At 42.3% G+C, this 14425-nt stretch overlaps 1 protein-coding gene across 14 annotated transcripts in view; it reads left to right on the top strand.

Moving 5' to 3' along the window:
- The window catches only part of DEPDC5 (DEP domain containing 5, GATOR1 subcomplex subunit), a 578923-nt gene that overhangs the window by 304314 nt on the left and 260184 nt on the right, over positions 1 to 14425 (top strand). For all 14 annotated transcript variants that reach the window (XM_078667736.1, XM_078667740.1, XM_078667744.1 and 11 more), the window contains 2 exons: positions 10061 to 10280; positions 10899 to 11032. In XM_078667736.1, the coding sequence (XP_078523862.1) occupies positions 10061 to 10280; positions 10899 to 11032 (354 nt within the window). The remainder of the gene's footprint in view (positions 1 to 10060; positions 10281 to 10898; positions 11033 to 14425) is intronic.

Genomic DNA, 14425 nt, shown 5'->3' on the forward strand with positions numbered 1-14425 from the left:
CAGTTGTCCTTGGCAAACACATGCCCCGTAGTTCCTGAGTCAGCCTTGACATGTTTAGCTGTTCGAATTTACAGAGCGAGCAGAACATCAAGACCGGTCAAGGGGCATTGCATGGAGAGCTTTGAGACTGTCTGTGGCAAGTTTGTAAGGAATAAGGGTCAGTGTCCCAGGTGATTAGCTTCATTTGGGGACAAGTTGTCTACATGATTTACAGCAGGCTGCCAGAAACGGATGAGAAAAGCATATGGAATCTGTATTGCACCCACACGACTCTGAAGCTAAATGGAATTAAAAATTACACACGTGTTGAAAATACATGCTTTATTCAGAAACATTAACATTTAATTTCCATTAGGAAAAAAGACTTTTCAATACTAAAAATTATAATGTTTTCTAGGGATATAGATTTAAATAAAACTTTTTATTGCTCTTAAGGGAAAAAATATTTCTAATCTGACTTTCTGGATGTAAATATTACTATTTTCTTAACACCTTAAATAAAGATATCATATTTTTCTTGCGTCGTTCAAACAGTACCTGATAGAGAAGAAAAGGCAAGAGTTTCGGGGTGGGCGGAGGAAACAGATAAACAGAGAAAGACGAATGTGTGTGCTTTAGACAGACAATGCCACAGAGAGCAAAAAAGAGACACAGGAGAGAATGCAGAGATGGAGAGAGAAAGTGCGAGATAAAGAAAGGATGAGAACATGAGAAAGAGGAGAGGATTAGAGGGGGGAGAGAGTCAGTGAAGGAAGGAGAGAGAGATAGAGAGAGAGAGGGGAAACGAGAGAGACGGAATGCGTGCAAGAGAGCTTAATCCCAGGGTGATGAAGAGTTAAACTTCCAGAGTTTACATTTCCTCACCACACAGAGTAGATATACATCTCCTTGCTGCACTGTTTCATGTCCATGATTGTACCCAGTGGTCGTTGTGGGGGAAATAAAGTAGGGGAACTGTAGGCGGAGACTCCGAGGGCGGGGATATCCCAAGGACTGGATCAGTGGGCAGAGTCAGAGGTGTGGACAGAATGTGCCAAACATCCCAATTTTTAGTATTTGTTTGGCATTTCACCGACCAGTTACAGCTTATTGTGTTATTTAATTCAACCAATGGATACACTTGATTATTTAAGGTTTAATAGAAGTTATTGGCATTTAAATACATTCACAAAGTGGAATATATTACCAATCACACAATGTCCCAAATACGCTTTTAACTTATAAACTGCAAGTAACAAAAGGATCTCTCTGACACAAGCAGTAACCTACTAACCTAGTTAACATTATGTGCACTTTGTGATCTGCATGGTATATGTTCTTTGCAGCAGGCACATCAACCCGCTGTGCCACCTTTCCAGGAGTCAACCCTTCCACTAGACAAAACTCCGATCTCTCTCTAGGAAGAACGTTAATCGCCGAAGTTATGATGACATTTTTATTGTTGCTGAAAGTTGCTGGAGGCCAGGAAGGAGGCAGCAAGTTTTTTTAAAACCATAATATAGTTGCAAACACTACGCACCCACCCGAAATAGGTACCCAGTGTGGTCACACTGTTCGCACCTACCTAACCTGCTCAAGGTTCATGTGACCTCAGTGACAGAGTCACAGTGACTGGATCATTGTTGCTCTAGGATGTGCTGCTTCGTAGGCCTGCCCGCAAGGCTGGAGGTGAACTTCAGTATGGATTGTGGTGGACAGGCCTTCAAGGTTAACCCACGCTTGCCACTGCAAAGGTTCACCTGCTGGTGCTAAGACACCTGGGATTCTAAGGTCTAGTGGGGCTTTCTAAGGTCTAGCATGGGAATGTGTTCCCTCAGGAGAGTGGTCTGGGGTACTGGTCATGAAGGCTGAACCTGGCTCCACGGTTCCAAATTCGACAGCTCTGGCCATAGTGCCACATCCTCTCCCCCACTGAACACTATACTGCCCCACTGAGAAAATCTCACACTGCCTTCCGCTACAACCCAATTGTGTCCCGCTATAAACACCAGGATGCGACTTAATTCAAATTATGCATTACATGGTGCACAATCTCTCACACCACGCTCAACTTGGAGGTCAATGCCTGGCCACCAAAAGTGCATCCGAATTCTTTCTTTAGTCTTTGAGACACCAAGATGTCCTTGATGAGCCTGTTGGATGATTTTTTGTCTGGCACAGGTAGGAGGTATACGTTTTGTACCTCTCCATAAAAGCCCTGAATTGATAGATAATTCATCACGGACATTCCAACATTTACAAACGTCCTCATCCAGGTTTTTCATACTTTTCCAACCTTCAGTAACTAACTCAGAGACCTTTACCAGGGCTACATCTTTACTTAAAAAGTTTTTCCACTCATCCTCACTTACAACTTCAGTGATAATTTCGCACACTTTATATTCATCGTTATCCAATAAATCACAGATATTCTCAGAATCTACTTCTAGATTTACCTGAACCAGGCGAGAGAGAGAATCAGATACTTTGTTTTCTAAGCCAGGAATATAACTCACTACAAAATCATAATCCTGAAGAGCAATGATCCATCTGCAAATCCTTGATGAGACCGCATCAAGATTTTTTTTAGTAAAAAGGTCTTTTTTAGGGCTTGTGGTCAGATCGAACCACAAAAGAGTTTCCCCATAAAAACCTTTTTAACTTCCTGATGGCCCAAAAAATGCACAAGGTTTCTTTTTCTATAACCGAATACGCATTTTCTGGACCTACGAGAGCTCTTGAAAGAAACATGATTGCCGTTACTTTACCATCTTTAACCTGTTTGAGGACGGCACCTAGCCCTTTTAAAGCTAGCATCTGTAATTAAGATTGATTTGGCAGAAGTGTCAAAACTGTGAAAGGAAGGAGCATTTTTCAGTGCATTTTTGACATCAACAAATTCATCCCTACAATTGACATACTACACAAATTTCGTCCCTTTCTTTAAAAGTGTTCTCAAAGCATGAGTTCTTGAAGCAAACTGGGGAACAAATTTATTATAGTATTCCGCCATCCCAAGAAAACTGACTAACTCATCTCTATTTTGTGGTTCAGAAAGATTGGCGATAGTTCCAACTAAATTATCTTTTGACCTCACACCACCTTTGGTTAATTTATGCCCCAAATAGTCCAATTCACTCATGTTGAACTTACATTTGTTTTCTCTAAGTGTTAAACCACAAGATTTGAACCTCAACAATACTTCCCTCAACCTATCATCATGCTCTTTTTGTGACTGACCATGTACCAAAACGTCATCTTGATATATTTTAACACCCGGTATACCCTGCAAGACATGGAAAATGGATGCAGCCGAGTTGAGACCAAACGGAAGGCGAGTAAATTTATATGTCCCAAAGGGCATAATAAAAGAAGTTAGACCCATAGAATCATCATCTATCTTGATCTGATGATATGCTGCCCTCAGATCTAGCGTAGTGAGAACCTCTGCACCCTCAAGTTGAGCCAACATCTCTGAGATATTAGGAAGTTGGTATTTGTCAGCAACAACAGCACGATTGAGACTGCAAAGGTCAACACATAACCTAATATCGCCAGAAGCCTTGCGAGCCAAAACCACCAGAGCCAACCAATCACTTGCCTCTGTTTCTACTATGATCCCTTCACTCTTAAGCATCTCTAATTCATTCTGCATGGGTTCCCTTAATGTCAAAGGTACACTTCGTACCTTGCATGAGATTGGCACAGCATCAGGCTTGAGAATGATCTTATGGGTATAGTCAGAAAGACACCCTAATCTCTCTCTGAAGACCTCATTGAATTGTGATTTCAAATCATGAACCTGAGTGACGCCAAACACATCCTAAGTGTGACTATCCTTACATGTGACTTTGTCTACCACCAGGTTGGTCGAAGGGACAGTGAGTTTTCTCAAAACTATACAAGGATCAGCACCAGGAACTAACATCACGCCTAGATCAGCTTGATGGAACCAGCTGATGATACAATCTCCCCTACGAGATATGTAAATTTTCCCAGCAGTGATCCTTCCCTTATATTCAATCTCACCCGTATAGTAACCAAAAGGATTTATAGGTTGTCCTCCATATGCTAGGGGTTTAATGTCAGGCTTGAACATTTTTACTTTGTTATACAAGTTAGAATCATAGAATGTTTTAGGAATTAAGGTAATCCTAGCACCAGAGTCAAATAGCATATTAACGGTACAACCATTCACCTGCACACCATCTATTGGATTTTTCGATACTTTGTTGGTAGAGTCCACAGATTGAACTAAAACCTCATCACAGTGAAGATCATCGGATTCAGAATCTGAAGTGTTCTAAATGAACACCTCTTTCACACGTTTGTTTTTTTTATAAATCTTTGTCCTACATGCCTTTGTATAATGACCTATTTTACCACATGTTTTACATTTAGCAGACAAGGCAGGACAAGACTTATCATTTGCCAAATGGCCAACAGTATCATAACGAAAGCACTTAATAAAAGAACCTTTTTTTGAATTCACATTAGTGGAATCTTTGGATTTAGCTTGTACCATAAAGGAATCTTTACTTTTTGAGATACTAGGTTAAGACCCACTTTGTACCTTTTCAGAGCTAATAGCACTGGTATTTGATTCTTTTTTAATTACTTCTACACATGCAAGAGAGTTTTCAAGACGTTTGGCAATCGAGACAATCTCATCTAATTTAGGATCGTCTTTCTGCCATAATTCATCTTTTATCTTGTCTATATTGCAACCTAGCATAAACTGGCCGCGGATACGTTCCTCAAGAGTGTTGCTAAATTTGCACGTAGCAGCCAATTTCCGTAAGTGGGTAATATATACTTCAACAGATTCTTGTGGAAGTTGCATTCTTCTTCCAAAATGGTATCTTTCTAATACCGTACTTATTTTTGGAAGATAATGTTTGTCTAACTTTTTGAGACAAACCTCAAATTCATTAAGACCATTGGATTCTTCATCATCTAGTTCAGGCAGATGTTCAAAAACGTCCTGACTCTCTGAGCCCAAGCAATGCATGAGAAGGGCGGACTTCCTTTCTGCACTTAACGAAGTACTGCAGACTCTTGCATAATTAAGGAAGACATTTTTTTGATTTAGACCAACGAATAGGAGGGTCTCCCGGATCTGACAGAAAAAAATGGGGCTGAGGTGATATTCTGCATTTTAAGAGATTTCAAATATTTGGAATCTAGAATTCAAATGAAAGGATGATCTGTAAATGAATAAATGTAAATTAAATGTGAAGAGGGAAGACAAACACAAACAAAGGTGTTCTTATCACAGTGCAAATCACCACGTAGATTGACGTTGACACAGCTTGTTTGTAAATGAACAGAATTAATGAAAAAATAAATGATCTGTGCTTGTCACAGTGTAAATAGTTACAGTTGAGAAATCAAAACTCAAAAGGTGTGTTCATCACCGTGCAAACACAAATAAAGGTGTGTTCATCACCGTGTAGATCCCCATGCAGCTTGACGTTCCCAAGGTTTGTTTATAATTAAACGCGAGGTGTGTTTATCACCGTGAAAACAGTTGAGTTGACAAACACGATAGAAAGATTCTAAAACAGAATTTAGGGAAACAAATAATGGAAAAAAGCATAAGTAAAACCAATTAATGATATTACACTAGGTAAGTAGATAGGGACTCCACGGAGAGCGTGTGCAGTGAGGAAACACAACTGCGTGATCCGTACAACTCTATGTGCAAGTCGCAATTGGATTTTTAAAGATTAAGGACCCTTCCCAGTGGACCCTGAAGAAACCCAGTGGAAGACAGAAGCTTGGAGAGCCACCCACCCATGGATACTCTAGTACCCATGTTACCTACATCAGGCAACCCGGGTGCAAACATGTGAAGTGGTGTCGGAAACCGCTGTCGAACCCAATGGAAGACTTCAGGAAAGTGCCGCTGTGAAGTAAGGAAGAAATGGCCGCTAGAAACCAAGGATGTATTCTTGATGAGAGGTACCTGCAAGCGGAGGGGACAGAGTCTGTATCACTCAGGGGTGACCAGGAGACTTGAAGACGAATGCCCTCCGAGGTCGGGTGTTGCAGGGTGAATGACTTGGACCTTGACTCTGCAGCTGTGAGGACCAGGCGATGTTGAGGAGGACCAGGAGCCTTGCACAAGCTCTCCCATGAAGGTTGTCAAGTGCTGAGGGGTCGGTGTCCATGGAAAATGCAACCAACACAGCAATCAAAGAAGAAGCAACGTCAGGACCTGCAAGGTCCAGGGCGATCTCCAACAGCAGGGGAGCCAAGGAAAGCCCGAGCAATCAGAGGAACCCAAAAAAAACAAGTGTGACCCTCAAGTGGACCCACAGGCCAGAGGCCGTAGAGTCGCGAGAGGAGAACAAGCAGTTCACCAAAAGATGCAGCCACAATGCACACAATGTGGTGTGGCTGAAGATTGTGGTCACTGGAGGTGCTCGAGGTTGGGTCTACTTGGAGCACGAAAATCTCCTTGGAAGGAAGCCAACAAGCCTTTGCAACTGCAAGTTGGACGCCTTGCACAGGGGTTCGGTTATTGCAAACCCAACAAGGGATACTGGCCTCAAACTTGGTGAGAGGGCAGGGCAGGACTCCTGAGCTGTGAAAAACCACCACCTGTGTTGCAGAGCCCACAGAGTCCGGAGGCCTGCGAATGCAGGGGAGTGACTCCTTCACTCCAAGGGAGATTTCTTCAAGTGTCTTTACTGCTTCACAGGCCTTGGGAGGTTACTGAATGATGTACAGGCACAGACGATGCAGCAGACTGGAAGGGAGATGAAGTCAGGCCCAAACGCAGTCTAGCGAATTCCTGAGTGCCCAGACAGTATAAGTGGTGTCTGATCTGAATCTTATCCCACAATGATTCTAGGGACCTACAACCAGGTAAACCCTTAAGTACCCTACGGAAAGTTTTGGGAAGATTCAGGGGACCCTCCCAGGGGAGGGTCTGGACAGGGGGGAGGTTACTCCCATGTCCTTTGTCCAGTTTTGTGCCAGAGTGGGAGCCAACAGCTCCCAAAACTGGTTTGAACTGGACTATGCATGGGGATACCAAGTGTGCCCCTCATGCAGACTTTCTGGCGCTGGCAAGCGCACCCACCCGGTCCCAATACACTAAATCCTGTCTGGGAGGTGGTCACAACTCCCTGTGACAGGATGCCTATTGTTCCACCTTCCTCGGTTCAAGCTTGGCTCAGCAGCAGGAGGGCAGAAATGTGTCTCTGGTCGGCAGCAACCATTTTGTGCTGTCCGGGTCTAGAAGGATGGCACTGGGAACACTAAGAGCCTAACGGAGGGCTCTTCCAGGGCTTGGAATCATACTTCCAACACCGTTTATGGTGTGCGGTATGATTCGAACAGGTTTAAAAAAAAAAAAATGTTTAATTGTTTTTTTAATAAAACATCAAAAAAATTCAGCAGATACATCTCAGACAGTGTCCATCTGTTACCGGTTGATTCGAACATGTTTGATACCAAACATGATAGAATTCGTTGCAGCAGTTTTCGAGATGGTCATCACGTAATCATGCAGTACCCCTCTATATAGTATATGGCTGCTTCACTGACAACCTAGGAGAATGGACTCTGTAGGCTGCAGAGGTGTCCTGCCCATGCAGGGGCACCCTCTCACTTAGAATCAAGCACCCTGTCTTCAGGATTGCAAAGGCCTGTTAGAGGGATGACTAGGTTTTAAGTGCAGTGACCCTTAGATAGAGGAAACCTACATCTTTAGTAAGTGGTGCAAGCACCAACCTACACAGTCTGCAATGGCAGGCCTGTAAGTCTATTTTGCATGGTCTCCCATGGGTGGCATAATGCATGCTTCAGCCCATGGGAGACCTCTGGGGTACCTGTGCCCTGGGTCCATGGGTACCATATACTGGGAACTGCTAAGTGTACCCCAGTATCCAATCTGGGATTGTACCTAGGTATTAACATAACAGTTTAGGGAGAAAGCAGATAGACTGGGGTCCTGATTAGCAGTATCCTAGTCAGACTAGTCAAAAACTAGCATAGCACCTGGCAAAAAGTGGGGGTAACCATGCAGAAGGATCCTACCTTCCTACACTAGGCAAATATTGTATTTAACGGAGTCACCTTTTTCTTCATTATCACATATGAGAGCACATTCAAATATGTGAGTTCATCATTTCTACTGTATAAAAAACGTGTTTTATTTAATAGACTAAACTTTTGCTCCATATATATTAAGAATTTAGCCCACAAATAGGATACCCATTACCTCTAACATGCTTCTTTGTAACTTAGAAGCAGGGGAGAAGGCAAGAACCTGTATTTTTTGTACGTCTTTAAATTAGTGCTAGACCAAACTTTTTTAGTTTATTTGATCTGGTACTTTATTTATACCTTTTCTTCAACTTCTTTTTACATTTTTTTGTTGCATATTCAAAACATGAAGAGATAATAAAGTCTATATACAGAAAAAGCTTATGTATATGTGATTAACAAAACATTGAACAACAACATTGTGTTTTTAAATACACAATATAGACTAACATAAATATGAAGAATGATTAATGAAAAAAGTCATAAACAAATCATCCTACTATCTTAGAAGTCTTGTGTTATCTTGAACATCTAAAACGAGATCCTATTTCATATATAGATATTATTTCATAAATATTCTACAAATGTTATACATTTCAACATTTCAATTAAGGAAAAGTGGGAAAACACAGCGAAAACTTTGGTGTCATATACGTGGGACTTATCCTCTATATATAGATCAAAAATGAATTCATAATTCCTCCATGTTCGTATCGCAAATCATGATAAAGCCAACGCGTTTCGAGTCTCTGATATTAAATATACTGACTCTCATCAGTGCTCTTGGTTTTTAGCAGCACTGTGGGTTTCTGGACAATAGTGTGTATTTTCTCTGTTCCGTTTTCTTTATCTTTTCTTCGAGCCAAGGTTATTTAGTTAAGGACTTCTTTGCCTATTTATCATTTGTTTTGCCGGCTCTGGAAGCCTTGATCACTGCGTACCGCGGTGAGTCTATCTTGTTAACTTAAGCTCACTCTGACTTTTTCGAGCTTTGATGGTTTCATGTGTGGGCTTTCGTCTTCATGGTGTGCTCTTCAATTAGCAAGCGCTTCTTTCTTTTTGTGATTCTATTCTCTCTCATCTGATTCTTTCAAGTGAGATGGAGGCATTTCCCATTGGCCCAATGGGAAATGCCTCCATCTCACTTGAAAGACTGATGATGAAAAACATAAAAGCAAATCACAGTTTTAAAAAGTCATTACAAGAACCACTTCAAAGGAGCACACATTGCTTTTTAGTTAATATGTAAGCCATTCTTTGGTTGGTGGTTGCATTTGCCTTATTTTGCTGTTTTATCGTGCCCTATCCCGTTTTCACAGGACTGGGTGAGATAGCTAAATTACCCTTGGACTAGATTCATCAGATTGTCTGTCTGCCCTAGTATTTTGTGATGTGTTTGATTTCAGTTAGCACAGACAATACATTGTGTTTACTTTTTGCATCACCACTGTTCTCTAGGGCATTCTGTAGCTCCAGCATTTGTCACAGATGCATTGAGTTCTGCTAGGATGCCCTCATACTACATGTCCCTTTCGACGTGCATCATGGCTCTGCAGTTGTGGACCTTTTCATAGAGCGCTGGATGTTTGATGGGCAGGAGGGTTATTCTTTGAGGTTTGCATCTTCAACGCTGGAAACCTGCTCTGCAGTAGGTATTTTTAAGGGAAGCAGACACAAGCTTTAGTTAAAGTCTCTTGCCAGATCTTTTTCATATAGCTCCTCAAGCCTTTATGTACTTCTGCAGGAGTATGCTTTTAACTTTCAGTCAATTTGCCTGTGCTTAGGTTATTCTGATATGCCACAAATATACCACTGCCCACTTGGTATTTACACTGATTTACTGACTTATTCCTTTTTAAACGATTTTTGGAAAATATAAAATTCTGTCCGGCTGGACAAAGGACATTCATGATATTCGGTGTATGTCTATTGTTGTTTGATTCTAAAAACTAGGGACCACTGTTCCTTAAAATAAACAAATATACCAAAGTTATGGGCTACTGTTGTCTCTCCTCATCCACAGCCTAATCGAATCTCTCAAGTTCTGGAGGACACGCTTCTTGCTGCTCCCGGCATGTGTCAGTGCTACTAAGCGCATTATGGAGGGAGAGGCTCACTGTGACATATACGGGGACAAGCCACGCTCAGACGAGGAGGAATGGCAGCTGCTGGACGGCTTCATTCGGTTTGTGGAGGGCTTGAACCGAATCCGGCGGCGTCACCGCTCGGACCGGATGATTCGGGTGAGAGTTCTTCAACGAATCACAAAAGACAGGAGGGGGGAAATAGAAAAGACATAAGAGATAAAGGGGAGAAAGTGGGGAGACATAGGGAACATAATTGAATGGATCAAGGGATAAAGAAAGTTTAAAGGGCAAATTCACAGTATGGGAATAAGATGAGCTGAGAGGAGGGTTTGGGTACTGAGGTGAAAACAATAGCACATGTAATGGCCGGTGGGGTTAGAAACACTGGAGAGCTAGAACAGGGAGTGCTATTGAGGGCATTGAAGCAGGTGACAAACAATTGTGGAGTAAAACAAGAGGGAAGTAAGATGATAGGCGAAATGAACAGGAAAGGTGAAGAGAGGTAATATCAAAGGATGATGAGCATAGCACTGTGCAGAAATGACAGGCAAGAAAAAAAAGCATATGGGTAAATGAGTTTTCATCAGAAGGATGAGTTATGAAACATAACTAACATAGTACTAGAGTAGTTGGCTTTCAATTTGTTAGTTACGAGAGAAGTGGATATGATTAACCACTGCACCAGCAGTGTCCTAGAGCAGAAAACACTTTCTTATGTTCAGCATGGAGACGATTAGAACTCTTGTCTAATTCATCTCTGGTGTATTTCTTTAGAAAGGGGCTGCTTTGAAAGGTTTGCAGCTGCCAGGGTCAATCCCCACATATCCCCCGGAGCCAGCGGGACCTCCAGCTGGGAAGAAGGGAACATCCGCTCTTTCTGCACTTTTGGAGATGGAGGCCAGCCAGAAGTGAGTACTGGTTAAGCTACTTTAATAGGAACAGGAACCCGAACAGACCACCACAGGCGCCCTCTTTAATACGAAAGGGATGGAACTTGGGCATGGAAAGGTTTTCAGCATAAGCATTATCACAATAATCTGTACAAGTGGATGGATTAAGAACAAAGGCTGTACCGTGTGTTATGTGTACATGTTGTTTTAATTGATGCTAGAATGTTACATCAAATTGGTGGTTAGTTAGTTTACCACAGGAACAGCGATGAATGTCACAAAGAGATGGATGCGTGTATGTGTATGTGCTGGGTGGATATAGGAAAAAGCGTGTACGTTGCTAAGACAAGGGACTGTCTGGGCTGGACTATTGGGTTGTGCCACATCATTAGTGGGGTAGCGATGTGTCAAGTGGCAATGCTAATCACTTATTGATGGGAAAGGCTTGTTTGTTGGGTGGGGAAAGGGAGTTTGGGAAGGGGTGTGTGTTGTGGAGATGGGGTGGAAATGTGTGTTGCATGTAGATAGAGTAAAAAATGTGTGTTGCCTGCAAACAAGGTAGAGATGGTTCTCGTTGCAATGGAAGTGCTGATGTGTCATGGGTTGAGACTGGTGGGTGTGGGTTAGAGATTTATATTGAGTGAGAATGAGGTCAGTGTGTACAGGTATAAGTAAAGACGTTTGTGTGACAGAAATAGTGATATTTGTTGTGGAGATCCAGGGTTAGAGATGTGTGTCAGATTGACACCTGTCAGGTCGATACATGTTAAGAGATGTGCTTTAGAGTTAGAGGGATACAGATTAATTTGCAGGTGGGTGAAGATAGGGATGGGTCAAATTACATCCTGTGTAGAGATGTGTATATCAGATGGATAAAGGCATATGTGTCTGCGGTTGTTGGTTTGAACATGGAGGGTCATCCATGGAATAATACAGATTGTATTACCCTGTTGTTATCTATGAAAGGGGATAGATAAATGTGGACTTACAGCCAACACCATTTCAGGGTGTGGGTCATCTAATCATGCTCTTAACCTGTGTCATTTAATCCATCTGCTTGGGGTCTTGGTGCATTTAGTGCTATAGAGTGTGCAACTATCCTTTCCTAGGTGGTAGTATAGTGTGTTATAGGGTATGGAACGTGAAGCAAGCTCATTGCATTTCTAAGAGTGTTGATGTCGATTCTAATGCCGGCCTGCAGGGTTGGTGACCGTTCTAAACCTAGAGTAAGTGTTTTAAGTTTCCCTTTTCAACTTATATATATATGTCTCGGTCTAGTTATCCCAGGTCCCCCTTCTCACATAGGTTTCCTTAAGGTTTGCACAACTGAGTGTCTCTGGGTCTTCAGCCACGGAGGCAGGGTGACTAAGCTGTTGAAGGGAATGCTCTCCTGTCAGTAGCAAGTGGGCAAATGGTCTATTGCTCCTGTTTCTGGACGGCTGACATTTTATTTCCTTATTTGGTGCTGATATGTTCTCAGAGCTCTGCCCTTAAGTAAATGCAAGGACAGACAGCCCTTTGTACTCCCTTTCAATAATCGGTAAATTTGTAATAATAATAAATACATATCTTTATTGTCTAGGTAATTAAAATCATTTAAATGATTTATAAAACCTGTGCTTTCCATATAGCACCATAAAAAGCAAATGACAAATCTTTAATGGATGAAAGGTTTCGAGATCCAAAAGTGCATATGCCAGAAATGTGCTGAAAAATGTGATAAATGTACTACTACTGCACCTTAGGGGATCGCCAGTGAGGCGGTTCTTGCTGCCACTCTTTCCATGAACTTCACAAATCGCGCAGTGAGTCTGCAGTCCCTATCTTGAAAACATTGTTCTGTTGCCTCCTGACATAGGTGAATATTCAGTTCTGGAAATAATGACTTGAGCTGGACTTGCCTTTCCCACTCAAAGCCGGGACAAGTGGACAGAACCTGGGCCAGTGATTCCTTTGGGTAAAGGCAAAAGCGGCAAGCAACGTCTGCTCGGGTGAATTTCCATCTTTGGGCTACTTCACCCACGTTGCTTAGGCCCGTCTTTAGGGTTTTGACAAGGGAAGTGTCAGGTTGAGTTGAGGGTTCAGCTTACTTTAAGTTGCTGCTACAAACTGGTTGTGAGACTTAACTTGGAATTTAAGAATACCTTTTTTGCTGACTGGCTTTTGACAGCCCTCTGTAGAAGACATTTGAATGAGTCATTTGAAATGTTCGAAGCCCATGGGAAGGTCATTTGTAGATCGATCAGGTCTTCTAAATAACAGTGTGCAAAGATGATGAGGACAGGGTTCACAATTCTTGGCCCATAAAAAATGTAAAGCTTCCTTTAATTTGAACCATAGTTTCAATAAATTGGTCTTCTGTGGCAGTATTTTGTCTATAAGGCCAAATTCTAGTGGAATCTGAGATTCTTCAGTGGAGTAAGAGAACCGAAATATTTGATGGAAAAGCCTTGATTGCTGCTGATTTAACCACCACTCAAATTTATCAGGAAAGCTTCTAATCCATATACCAAAAAGGGCAACAACATAGTTTTTATAACTTGCTGCAGTAGCAACAATGGGGGACGTGGGGGGCTTTAAGGGTGGTTGTAGCTCTACTTAAACCTACCATTATCCCTGCCACCCATTGTTGCAGAGTTTACATGTGAAGACTTGAGACACCTGAGGCCTGAAAAATTTATAGGAGTTAGCTTTATCAATGGTATGATCTCCAAATTGCCACAACCAGAGATGCTGCTTGCATGTCCTTGTAAAAGTAACAATTTTAGTTTTTTTGGGTTCATTTCTAGCCCATTTGTGTCACAGTAAACAGCCAGAGTATTACGTGCGGCTCGCAGCCCAATGGCATACAAATCCAACAATACTGTATCGTCAGCATATTGCCTAATATATAAAAGCCTGTTAAATCCTGGAGGCAGCGGCGCCCCTCCCCCCAAATTAGGGAAGAGGAGCGCCGATCCCTACTTCCAGTGCAGCAAAAATGGAAAATAAAATGGTAATAAAATAAATTACTATTTTTTTCTCACTGCTCCCAGCCCAAGCAGTGTTTGGGGGTGGGGCTGCTGCTGACTGGCGGCTGGAGAGGTGTGCTCATGCCACCAGCTGGGGTGGAGAGCAGGCACAAGCTGCCTGTGCCTGCTGGAGCGTCGGGGCATCCAAGCCATCCAATCATGACACTGTTCTCATGATGTTCATCTGGAGAATGGGAGCAGCGTTGGGATTTGGAGAGGGTTGGCTGAGGCTCCAGGAGGATTTGAGGTGACAAGGAATCACAACAGCATTGGTAAGGACGGTTTTAAATTCTATTTTGGCCAATGAAAGGCACTGCGAGAAACTCACATTGCCTTCAGCCTTAATTCCAGGCACAGCCCCTTAAAAAATCAGTTATCGAGCCGTAATTGAGAACTTTGG

This window comes from Lissotriton helveticus, chromosome 11, assembly GCF_964261635.1.
Source record: "Lissotriton helveticus chromosome 11, aLisHel1.1, whole genome shotgun sequence".
Lineage (NCBI taxonomy): Eukaryota > Metazoa > Chordata > Amphibia > Caudata > Salamandridae > Lissotriton > Lissotriton helveticus.